General features: G+C 43.4%; 1 protein-coding gene across 4 annotated transcripts in view; it reads left to right on the forward strand.

The window, feature by feature from the left end:
• Positions 1-12,510, forward strand: part of ZC3H7A (zinc finger CCCH-type containing 7A) — a 98,918-nt gene that overhangs the window by 64,580 nt on the left and 21,828 nt on the right. For all 4 annotated transcript variants that reach the window (XM_083153331.1, XM_083153334.1, XM_083153332.1 and 1 more), the window contains 5 exons: positions 648-712; positions 2,053-2,251; positions 3,284-3,445; positions 3,552-3,748; positions 7,313-7,413. In XM_083153331.1, coding sequence (XP_083009457.1) covers positions 648-712; positions 2,053-2,251; positions 3,284-3,445; positions 3,552-3,748; positions 7,313-7,413 — 724 coding nt within the window. The remainder of the gene's footprint in view (positions 1-647; positions 713-2,052; positions 2,252-3,283; positions 3,446-3,551; positions 3,749-7,312; positions 7,414-12,510) is intronic.

Raw genomic sequence — 12,510 nt, forward strand, 5'->3', positions numbered from 1 at the left:
AACATAAATGCAGTTCCTTCCCAAATATATCTCTTTATGGTATGCAAATATGGTGGTATGGAAAAATCCCAAATACTTCTGATCCCAAGCCTTTCAGATATGGGAGACTCAACCTGTATATGCATATAGTTCGGTATAGCTAGTTATGGTTTTATTTATTTAGTACTGTACAGTATTTGGGTTATCTACACATTCCTTTAAGCCATGTAATTGTTTTTGTGTGTCTGTAATTAACTGTTGCATTGCTGCATGAAAGGATTTCTATTTTATCCCAGATTTGTTTAACTTTATTGGGGGGAGGGGCAATCCGATTAGCCCCCTCCCCCACGCAGAGTGAAATCTGTTTGTCTCTACAGTCGCATCCCTGAAAAGCAGGCACTTATCTGGGATTTGGTTTAACCTGCCTTAGACAGGTTAAACAAAATGTAAAATTAGACATGGGTTGAAATTCAGAAAGTGATAGATTTGGTAAGAAATCTCCATTTTTTTTTAAAGCAACAATCATTTACACTTCAAAATCAAACTGGTTAATTTTTTTTTTTTGACAGTTTCTTTGTAAATGTTAACCTAGACTGTTCAATTTGTCTTCAATTATTAGTTATTATAAGAGATTCTACAATATGTAAGTTTTATTCATCTGCTTTCAGAGGTGTCCATATTTGGTCACCCGAATGGAACACCTAACAGTCTAGGAGATGCACCTCTGTTCTCAGTGAGTATCAAACCCTCTCATTTTTTTTTTTGTGCCTGCCTTTATTTTATTGAATGACTTTACACTTACATAATATAACATTGATCAGCACTAATTTGTTGTAATCCACACCGACGTGGATAGTGGGGGTATGAACAGGTCGGAGGACGCATACCGCCGCCCCACGCGGGCTCGCTGCGCTCGCCACGCTTCGGGTTGGCATTGATACTGGGGGTGGCGTGGGGGTGCTTTTATCATTGTAAGCACCCATTACGGTGCTTATTATAGGGGTGCTGTTTAACATTGAAAACACCCATGAGAGTGCTTATACAATTTAAAATCGTATACCATCACATTGTATGCCATTGTATACCATATACAATGGTATACGATTTTAAATTGTATAACATCGGGTGCCATTGCATCGCATACCATTGTAAGCCTTATAGTATACGATGCGATGGGCGCTGTGCTAGGAAACAAGTACCAAATAAACATTACATACATACAGCAAAAGATAACAAAAACATGAGGTGGTTGGAGGATATAGGGACTATCATATCACCACCTATATCAATGGCATAGTACAGAAACCGGGATGCAGTGTAAATCCCGGCGGTCAAAATCCTGACCGCCGGAATCCTGACCGCCGGAATCCTGACCGACGGAATCCTGACCGACGGAATCCTGACCGACGAAATCCCGACACTTTCTCCCTCCGTGGGTGTCCACGACACCCTTGGAGGGAGAACAAATTAGTGTGCCGAGCGATCCACGTCCCCCCCCTTGTCGGGATTTCAGCGTTGGGATTTTGAACGCCGGGATCCCGACCGCCGGGATTTAATAATGAATCCCAGAAACCAATCAAGCAATCAATTACTTGGATTTCTGAGATTACATGAATTCTAACGTTAAACCAGGTGGGAAAAAACACTGAGGTGCAATGGAGGCAACCATTACAATTTCCTCCATTGACATATATCAATCTAAATGAAATCAACACCAATTTTATTGCCAATACTTTTTCCCTATGTCAAGTGCCCTGCCTCTCGGTATTTCCCAGCCCCAATTGCTGTCTACACCCAGTAGGTTATGTATTGAGCGCATCCTTCCATTTTTAACCATGGAGCTCACTACATTTCTTACTTTGGATTTATGATGTTAAGTTCTATACATTTTTTATGCGATCCAAGTGAAGATGTGGCATGTTTCATTAAAATAAACAATGAACCACCTAGGCACACTGATCCTGAATACTTATGAGTGGAAACCTTAATATTTATTTATTTTTTTAATAAGAAAAGATCAGTTTCTACCTAATCTTTTGAATCCAGCCTTTCTATCGCTTTTGTCTCCTACAGATGAGTGACACTTCATACTTTTTCCAACCTGACAGCCCTATAGATGTTTCAGGAATGTGTAATAAATCACCTTTTGAAGACTGTGCAGTCAATGGGGCACCCTCCCCTGTGCCAAGTGTGAGCCCCCTGAAAAGTACAAACCCTCTAGAAGATACACATGAGTTCAGACAGGCGTGTCAGCTCTGTTTCACCAAAGTAGGTAAGATCCTTTGTACTGGTGCACAATATATTGCCTCTAGGCAATGGACTGATTTCCCTAGTAGTGTGGAAACCGGTTGTAAGGCTTTGTACTTGTGGTGCTTGATTTAACATCACATGCAAGGTTAAAGATGGGCATTGAGTGCCCTATATATGTCCATTTGTTTGATAGATAATCCCAAAAAGACCCAAACATCATACCTACAAATGTTTCCCCATATATCATTGCTGCTGTTATGTGGAACAGCCCCTCTCATTGCGCCAGGTCCTGTGAGACCTTGCTAGCAACAGCTGTCTTTTTTTGCTAAAAATTTGTCTGTGATTATTAATTTGATGCGTGACACTGTATATAGAGCACAATGGAAAGAAACTCAGACCCACACAGATAAACCAGTCTCAGACACACACATATATACACTTCACATATACAATTAATCAGCAGGGTCTCCTGGTGCTTCCTAGTTGTGTCACATTCTGAATAAGACGCAGAATTGCACTGCCTGGTAAATTTAGGCTAGGTGTGTGAGGACACATCTGTAAACCACTCCTTTGTCACATTTAATTGTACTTTAAAATGCAGACTGGCATCATCCTCAAATGTAGTACTGTTTATACCCTTTTCACATCGCAAACCCAGGTTGGACCCGGGATCGCGATCTTTGGTCCGGCACATTCAGATTAAACCCATGTCGCCCATTATACAGAGAGCAACCTGGGTTTAACCCTTTTTTTAACCTGGGTTTAAATGATGGGTTGGTTGACCTGGATTATTCAATGTGGTGCGTTTACACCGCATCTCAACCTGGGTCGACATGTCACCAACCCTAGTCCGACCCGGGTTGTTTGTGGGAAGTTAAAGGGGTATTTGTGTCACAAATCACTGTAACTTAAGGTTCTAGGACTTCTTACCAAATGTCAGCCATTGCAATATAGACAACTTCGTCCTGATATTTTTTTTCACAAGTTTATAATGAAGTCGTTAATTTATTTATTTAGTGTATTTGATACAATTTTATTTTCTATAACCCTTCAGGATCAAAGCTGCTAAGTGACAGTTACCTTCCCAACATGGATCATAAGTGCAAGAAAGACATTTTAATAGGGAGGATTAAAAGTTCTGGAGATGAAACTTGGAAAAGAGTAAGACCAAGGCCAACAAAGAATCAATATGCGGGACAATACTATATATGTAAAGGTACTGTACACTTGGTTACGCTGTACACTTGAATACTCAATTGCACATAGCTGGCATGAAAATGCTCATTACTAAACACTTGCATGATTATTTATGTGTTTGTTAGATGTTGCACAAGGCACTGAGTGCACGTACCCAGGATACTGCACGTTTGCATATTGCCAGGAAGAAATTGATGTGTGGACCCTGGAAAGAAAAGGGACGTTCTGCAGAGAAATACTTTTTGGGGGCAATGGAAAAGTCACTTTTACGATCCCCCATCTATTGCAGGAATATTGTGGGATGTTTGTCTTCCTTTGTGAGGTAAACCAGGTCTCTTAATAATAAGATTTTGCAGTTGTTGAACATCCATCTGTAGAGCACATGAAGTATTACACATTTTTGACACCCACTCTGATACTACATCCACAATGACTGCATATGTAAAGTGCTGTCACTCCACAGACTGTCCATCTTTACCCAGTAGGTGTGGATTCACTTATACAACTTCTTCAGCTAATTTACAGAAGCCATGGTGTGTACACACAGGTACAATCAGCAGAAGATTTTTGACTATATAGTCAAAATCGCATCAGGATCGCAAGCAGATCCCACAGGTTTTTTACCTTGCGATCCTGATGCGCGCTCCCGTGACAGCACAAATCGAAACCCAGATAGACAGGGCATCAATAGATACAGAGTTAGCAAAGATTGTATATCACTCGAATATTAAGTCGAATAGCAAGGGAATCCCACTGTGTGTACACAGCATTAAACATCACCATCACAGAGTTTATAGGGGAAGTAATCTTTTCATAAATTTCATTCTAATGTAATAATTTTGACTGTTATGGTGTGTACACAGCATTAGGTACTTGTGTATTATAGCGGCGCCCCCGATTTCCATCGCGCAATGTTTTAATCACGTCGCATCTCATGCCATGCACCCGATGCCATGCGACGCGATTTTTGGCCCCTATACGATGAAAGATTGTATAAGCACCCTAAAGGGTGCTTTTAAGCACCGTAATGGGTGCTTACAATGTTAAATGCACCCCCACGCCACCCCCCCACTACAAACGTGAACCCGAAGCGTGGCGAGCGGCGGCGGTACGCATCCTCCGACCTTTTCATACCCCCACTATCCACGTCGGCGTGGAGTTGAGAATAGAAAGTGTGGCGAGCGCAGCGAGCCACCGAGCCCAAAGCGTGGCGAGCGGACGCGGATACCTTCACAGGTATCGGAGTCCCCTCGCGGGCTTCACAGGTATCTGCTTCCCCTCGCGGGGCTCGCTGCACTCGCCACGCTTCGGGCTCGGTGGCTCGCTGCGCTCGCCACACTTTCTATTCTCAACTCCACGCCGACGTGGATAGTGGGGGTATGAAAAGGTCGAAGGACGCGTACCATGGGGGGGTGGCGGGGGGGTGCATTTAACATTATAAGCACCCATTAGGGTGCTTATACAATGTTTAATCGCATCGCATTGTATGGCATTGTATGCCATATACAATGTCATACAATTTAAAAATTGTATGGCATTGTACAATGTCGCATCGCATACCATCGTATGCCTTATGGTATGCGATGCGATGGGCGCCGCCAAAATACACAAGTACCCAGCATTAATCTCTCCCAATAGAACCCCTACATGACTTCTCTGATTTGCTTATTGCAGTTCTCTCTCCGCCAACTGCTTTTTGTAAAGGTAAACTGCAGAAAATGCAGTGTCTGCTGCCACTTTCCTTATGTGTTATCAGAACAGTCACAGTGTTGTAGAAACTCACTTCCTTCTAAATGTGAGCACTGGATCTGACCTGAGCTTCCTGAGGCATGCTGGGAAGTGTACACTAAACCTTCATGTTAGGATACAAAACAGTAGCTGCAAGGTGTGGGGTGGTGGGATTAATGACTTTTCTTTACAGTATCATGCCCTTGGCTCGCCAAAAAATATAACACAAACACAAAATGGTAATAATCTGCAATATGTTTTTATCTTATATAGGAACATTTATTTTATTGGTATATGGTATCAGTGGGGTTTGTTGTGCTATAGAATGTATACAGTATCTTCATGGAAACTCTCTGCGATGATGCCCCTTTTGGGATCACAGACCTAAAAACATCATCGGGGCATATGTAATAGGGTCCGGCAACACACTGGGCTTACCCACTTGGACAAGAGAGGGGCTCCTTATGCTTGTGCCATATGACACTGGCGTTTAGGGATCATTTTACAGTTTTATTTCTGAAGGTTTCTATAATGAGTCCGGCAGGGGGACAAGACAGAATGTGACCATTACTGAGCCACACATGTGTCACAATGTCACCTGCAGTTTTGGGAACTAGAGGCCTGATTCAGACCTGCTTGCGGGGTTGCGATTATTTAGAGCCCAGCGAGCAGATAAAAACCACCCCATGCCGCACTGCACGAGTGAAATCCCGCCAATGGGCACTTCTGCGAATGCATTCACAGCTGTGCACATGGGAAATCCGTTCGGAATCCATCACTAGCTAATGGATTCTCCCTGTTTGCAAGTCCCAAGTAAGTCTAGGCCTAGACTAGTCAGAGTAGCACTGCAAAGGCCATGGGGGTCACCTCCCAACGGCCAGGGAACACCTACGTGTACTGACCCCAAACGGCCGCAGGGTATCAACATCCTGTCTACGGACAGTGAAGGCTCGCACACAGCATACCGTGCTCATGCGCAGTCTTCCGATAATCGGCAGGGCTGCAAATTTGTAGTTGGGCCCTAAAAGAACTACAGGTGGTGTGAGTGAATTGTGACTTTCTGGCAGCAAAAAACAAGTAAGGTACTTTGGCCTATTGTGCTGTTTAGGTAACTATAGGATTTAGAAGCTGCGTGTGTGTGTGTGTGTGTGCATTGTGTATTTTGCTTTCGGTACTTGTGACTTATCTGGGCGCCCGATGTTGAAATTGTATGCCAGTACCCTAAGCATGCGATTTGACGCGATTTCCCTTGAAATTCCCTTGAAGAGAAAATCGCGTTGCATTGTATGCTATTGTATTGCATGCGATGCGATTTGATGCGATTTTAATATGTACAGGCACCCAGATGCCTGTTTCATATGTGAAATGGCCCCCCAGACCCCATTTTTAATTGTATACCCACCCTGATGGCTAAATGACCCCCATTGTTAAAGCCACCCCACTATCAACACCAACCCGAAGCGTGGCGAGCCCTCGAGGGGCGGCGGTACGCGTCCTCCGACCTTTTCATACCCCCACTATCCACGTCGGTGTGGAGTTGACTTTATATAGTGTGGCGAGCGCAGCGAGCCACCGAGCCTGAAGCGTGGCGAGCGGACGTGGATACCTTCACAGCTATACGCGTCCCCTCGCGGGCTTCACAGGTATCCGCGTCCCTTCGCGGGGCTCGCTGCGCTCGCCACGCTTCGGGCTCGGTGGCTTGCTGCGCTCGCCACACTATATAAAATCAACTCCACGCCGACGTGGATAGTGGAGGTATGAAATGGTCGGAGGACGCGTACCGCTGCGCTCGCCACGCTTCAGGTTGGCGTTGATAGTGGGGTGGCATTAACAATGGGGGCATTTAGCCATCAGGGTGGGTATACAATTAAAAATGGGGTCTGGGGGGCCATTTCACATATGAAACAACCATCTGGGTGCCTTCACATATTAAAATTGCGTCAAATCGCATGCAATCTGATTGTATGCGATGCGATTTGACGCGATTTTTAGGTGCGATGAAGAAAATCGGGCGCCCAGATAAGTCACAAGTACCGTACTTTCTACAGAGGGTAAATGCATTGTTTTCTATTGTCTGTGTGACATATGTAATATTGCTGACAATCTCCATTTAAATTTAGTTATTAACACTGATTAAAATGATTCACTTGTATTCCAGAAATGTTTTGACCACAAACCCAGAATTATTAGCCAACAAAATAAGGAGAACCCATCCACTTGTTCACATCCTGTGTCAAAACATGGTTTTGAAGAAAATAAGTGAGTATAGAGGAGACTCCACTCATTATTTTATTGATGATGCTTTCATTGCTAGAGCATTAAATGACTGTACTTTCTTTGAAGCACCTTCAAGGATCCTCTTATGATAATGATAGCATGGTAATGATGTCTTGAAAATGATTATACACCAACAGTTTTAATCCAGCATTGTATTCTGTGATGACAGGGCTCATAGTTGCTGAGGGCTGCTAAAATCCCTACTTTTGTGAAAACTGAAGGCTAGAGTGTTTTTCCGAAATACGTGCTCTATCTGTAATTGGTCACCTAAGGACGTCTCCCATTCAGCACACAAATTGGCCCTTATTCTGGTGCGAATTTCACTTCTTTGCGGGTAATCTAAATGCCACGCACACAAAGGTCCACCTGCATGCGTGTGAATGGATGTTTTGCATAAACATCCATTTGCAGCTTGCGTGCGGGGCAGACCTCAGTCGATGCTTGCTGACCATCGAATGATTTCTCTAGCACTCCTAGATCTAGGACACTCTCTGGTGTCTTAGATCTGCTGCACCCCTGTACAGGAAGAGGGCGGGGCACCTGACGTCAGCTGCCCCCCTGCATCACCAGCGCATTTCAATGGGGATGCCCAGCGGTTTCATGGAAATGCCCATGAAACATTGGGCGTTCTCATGGCCGCTACCCGTGGCCACTGCCTCACGCTCCCCACCCACACTGCTAGGTGCAAATGGCCCGGCGAATAATCTATTTACCATGCCTGCTCGCACAAAGCAGCTGCACATGTGCATAAAAGTGCATGCGCAGTAGCTAAACATTGCTCACCCAGGGGAATGGTCAAACCAGAATCGTGGCCTTTGAGAAAGTAGTCTGCCATCTGCAATTCAAACAGTAATAAAATAAATGTATGCGGAATGTCTATATGAGAGTTTATATTGTCACTATTTAAATCAACTCTACAAATTCAGGTAACTCTCTGAATGTATAGGCTCTTGTATGCTCTCCTGCAACTTTAAATACTTTGCTTCCTTCTTCCTGGCTACTGAGTGTGCTACTGCTAGTAGTAAAACTTTCTAATATACTTTGATTATAACAAGGATGGTTGTGTACCTCAGGGACGTGCGGTGAGGTAAATGGCTGAGGAGTCCCTGGCAAGTGCCAGAGCCAGATTTGCACACACTATATGAGCCTAGGGGTACATGCCAGAAGTATATACTGCTGGAGATTAGCTGAGTTTTAATAAGAGATGTGCAGAAAAGGTAGCCAGGTGAGGCACTGCCTCACCTGTCATAGACTTTTAACTCCAGAGTTTTGACTATAAAAATTATTAGAATAATAAAAATAAGATTTTTTTAATAGATTCTTTGTATTTTTTACATACTTTATAAACTCAAAACTCCGGCGTATATGTTAGTATGACAGGAAAGCCTGTGCCTCACCTGCCTCACCCACCACACGCCACTGGTGTACCCTGCTACCCAACACCCTCATTTGCACCCATCAGCCATAACATGCCTAATTTTATGTGGTCCCCCTCATGCTGCCAAAACTGCTCTGACCTCTGAGGGTGTGGTATCTGACAACAAGATGTTAGTAGCAGATCCTATATATCCTGTAAGATTTTACTTTCTTTTCCCAGCACATTCCACAGGTGCTCTATCGCACAGGTTCTCAAAGTCGGTCCTCAGGACCCCACACAGTGCATGTTTTGCAGGTCTTTTAAAATGTGTCAGTCAGTAATGAGTGCACCTTGCGGGTGACCTGGAAAATGTGAACTACTGTATGTGGAATTCTGAGGACCGAGTTTGAGAACCACTGCTCTTTTAGATTGAGATTTGGAGGCCAAGTACACCTTTTAAACTCTGTCATGTTCCTCAAACCATTCCTGGCCAATATTTGAAATGTTTGAGGGCACATTATCCTGCTGAAAGTTGCCACTGCTATCAGGCAACAATTATGTGTATAAAGTAATAAAAGTGTATCATACGGGAGGCCACCTTCCTCCATTCCATGGTCCAGTCCTGATGCTCATATGCACTTTTTAGTGGTGGACAGCAAGATGTGATTCACTGTGTGTTCTGAAACCTTTTTATCATAGACAGTATTAACTTTCTGCAGTTTGTGCAACAGTAGCTCTTCTGTGGAATAAGTACAGACAATCTAGTCTTTGCTCCCAACACCCTTGGGGTTCCATGCCTCTCTTGCATCTACATCGGTTTTCCTACCTTGGACCACGTCTTTGGGCAGTATTCAATGAGAAAAATTCGCCCTGTTTTATGGCGAATTTGTGCTTTTTTCGCCTTGGACGGAGCATTTTGCTCTCTAAAAGCGAGCAACCCTATTCAATGTGAAATATTCGCCGTCTTTCTAAGTGATTTTCGCCGTCTCTCTCCGTGTAGCAATTCTCCATCTTTTCATGGAGAGCTGGAATGTGAACTTTTAAACTAAAAGCTTTTTTTTTTTTTTTTTTGGTGTAAAAAAATCAGGATTTTTTTTCTGTGAAGGGGCATGTTATTTTTATTCATGTGCTTATAGCACATGAATATATATTTAATTTAAAAAAATATATATTATTTTTATTTTTTACACAGAGCAGCCAGCAGGGGGCCGGAGCGCTCGAGCCGCTCATTAGATATTCATATATTCACTGCATCCGATCATTACATATGCACGATCGGGTGCAGTGAATACTGGGTCCCCCGCTGGCTATAGGGGGGGGGGGGGCAGCTTGTGCTGCCTGGGTCCCAGGGAGCCCACCTCCCCTCCACATATGTTCTGGGGCAGCCAGGGAGACTTTAATCTCCCTGGCTGCCACCGTCCCACGGCTCCCTGCCAGCTCCCTGCCGCAGATGCTCGTCCGCTGCAGGGGTTAAGACTCGCCGCGAGTGGCGGTGAGTCTTAACCACATTGAATAGAGGGAGCAGGAGTGGCAGCGAGCCCTCCGGAACAGGGCGAGTGCATGGCGAGAGAAAAAAATCTCTCGCCATGCATGGCGAAATTTTTTTCATTGAATACTGCCCTATGTAATAACTCTCCACTGTGTATTGGGAACACCCCACAAGACCTGCGGTTTTGGAGATCCTAGTTGTCTAGCCATCACAGTTTGGCCCGTGTCAGTTAGCACATCAACTTCAAGAATGGAGTGTTCACTTGCTCCTTTAATACATTCCATACCTTGAAAGGTGCCATTGTGACCATATAAATGTTATTCACTTCACCTGTCAGTGGCTTTTACATTGGGGGTGATGTTTGTGCATGATTTAGGATCATAACATGGTCTCATTTGTAATTATCTTCCAAGAGCAACAATATAAGCGATCAACTAGAACATTAGATTTTAGGAAAACAAATTTACTATGCTTAAGCAGTATCTAAAGGACATAGATTGGGATACAGTGTTAAGAGGAAATAACACTGAGGAAAAGTGGGCAGCCTTTAAATTGTTGCTGGAAACGTACACACATAAGTTCTTTCATATGGGACACAAAGGCAAGAGTTTAAACGGGTGTGGATCATTTGGTCTACAGCAAGTTGGTCGACATGCTCGGGACCAGAATAATTCTGGATAACTGATTATTCCGTATTTCAGAATATTTTTATTTTTCAGTGATGTATTTTGAGGTATATTGCATTTATGTTGTACAAACACATGAAATACACACAAATATATTTTATTTGTGCATGAAACAAGGTTTCAAAACATGAAAAAAAGTTTGTGTACAATCTCAGACACTGAATTTAAATGGTATGGACAGGGGTTTTGGATTCTGCACACAAAGGATCAATTTGTGCCCTTTATTTGATGGGCCATGTACCGCTATTTTCTGATACTTGTGTAGCGGGGGTGCTATCCTATTCAACTGGGAGTCAGTATTCAAAAAAGAACAAAAGATGAAAGTAGTTGTAGGCTGATGCACTCCTGTCTAGGAAATTGGGAGTCGGTTTAGTTTTTATATAAACAATTTTCTTAAAAAATGGGAACTCACAATTATCTTTATTTGTCTGTTCCTGATAAGGAGATACCCATCAATGTGCGAAATTGAAGAGGTTAAAACCATTATTGGACAAACAATAACATATATGTGCTGAAAATAACGATTGTGTTGAAAGATTAAAACGTGTTGGCAGATTTGTTGGGGGGGATGTAGCTTTTATTTGTGGGGATAATTTCCCTTATAATTTCTATTTCTGTATGTGTGGATCACACTGCAGTACTATTTATGAAACAGATATATTTACAATTGGCCTTAATAGGCTTAACAATATTTGGCAATTGCCTTTATATCAATTTACTTTGTGGGTATGTCACTTAACATATTTTGTACATGTTATGATACACTTTGTAACGATACACTGATTTGCTGGCTCCAAGCCCAGAATTTGGGAATTGCAACAGTGTTTATGTATTTCGTATGAGATCATCTGGCATTCAGATAAACTGACCGAGTCCTCTATTGTGTTGGCTTATGAGGACCTCTGCTGGTGATTGGTGGTACACTGTAGGCTTTATAGCATGAATAGCAGTTTAGTGTGGGGTTAATGAGTCACCCACAGGCATTACGCTGTGTACCCTCAATGCCAACAGGTAGTTCTACTGTCCTGTATTGATTGCCAATCCTCCCACCCCTATTATTCAGGTGGTGAGGCAGTTATGGAGACAGTGACCCTTTCTAGTACAAATAGTGAATCAAACACATTATGACATATTAGCTAGCATCAACACACCCTACAATCTGCCTAACACGGGTTCGTGACACGTGTTTCGCATCTGAGCTTTCTCAAACTGGCCAACCGATTGTCATCCCTGTCCTGGGCTATATTCATGTGTCTGACCTATCGCTGGTTCGTTTTCCGATCAGGTGTTCTATATTAGCCAATCATATGGCTTCCTATGCGGCCTTGCGTCTGGTAGACTTCCGCCCATAGCTTGGCTGGTGTCTGCGGCGTCCGCGGTGACGTCACACCCTCAGACACGTGGTCACCTTGTCCCTGCGCATCATATATCACGTGTGTGGCTTGGACCATTTGTATCGGGCATTCTATATTCCTACTGACATGATTTATGTGTCAGTGGGGTTGACGGTTTATATGTTATAATATACATATAAACCGTCAACCCCA

This window comes from Crinia signifera, chromosome 7, assembly GCF_055691185.1.
Source record: "Crinia signifera chromosome 7, ASM5569118v1, whole genome shotgun sequence".
Taxonomy (NCBI): domain Eukaryota; kingdom Metazoa; phylum Chordata; class Amphibia; order Anura; family Myobatrachidae; genus Crinia; species Crinia signifera.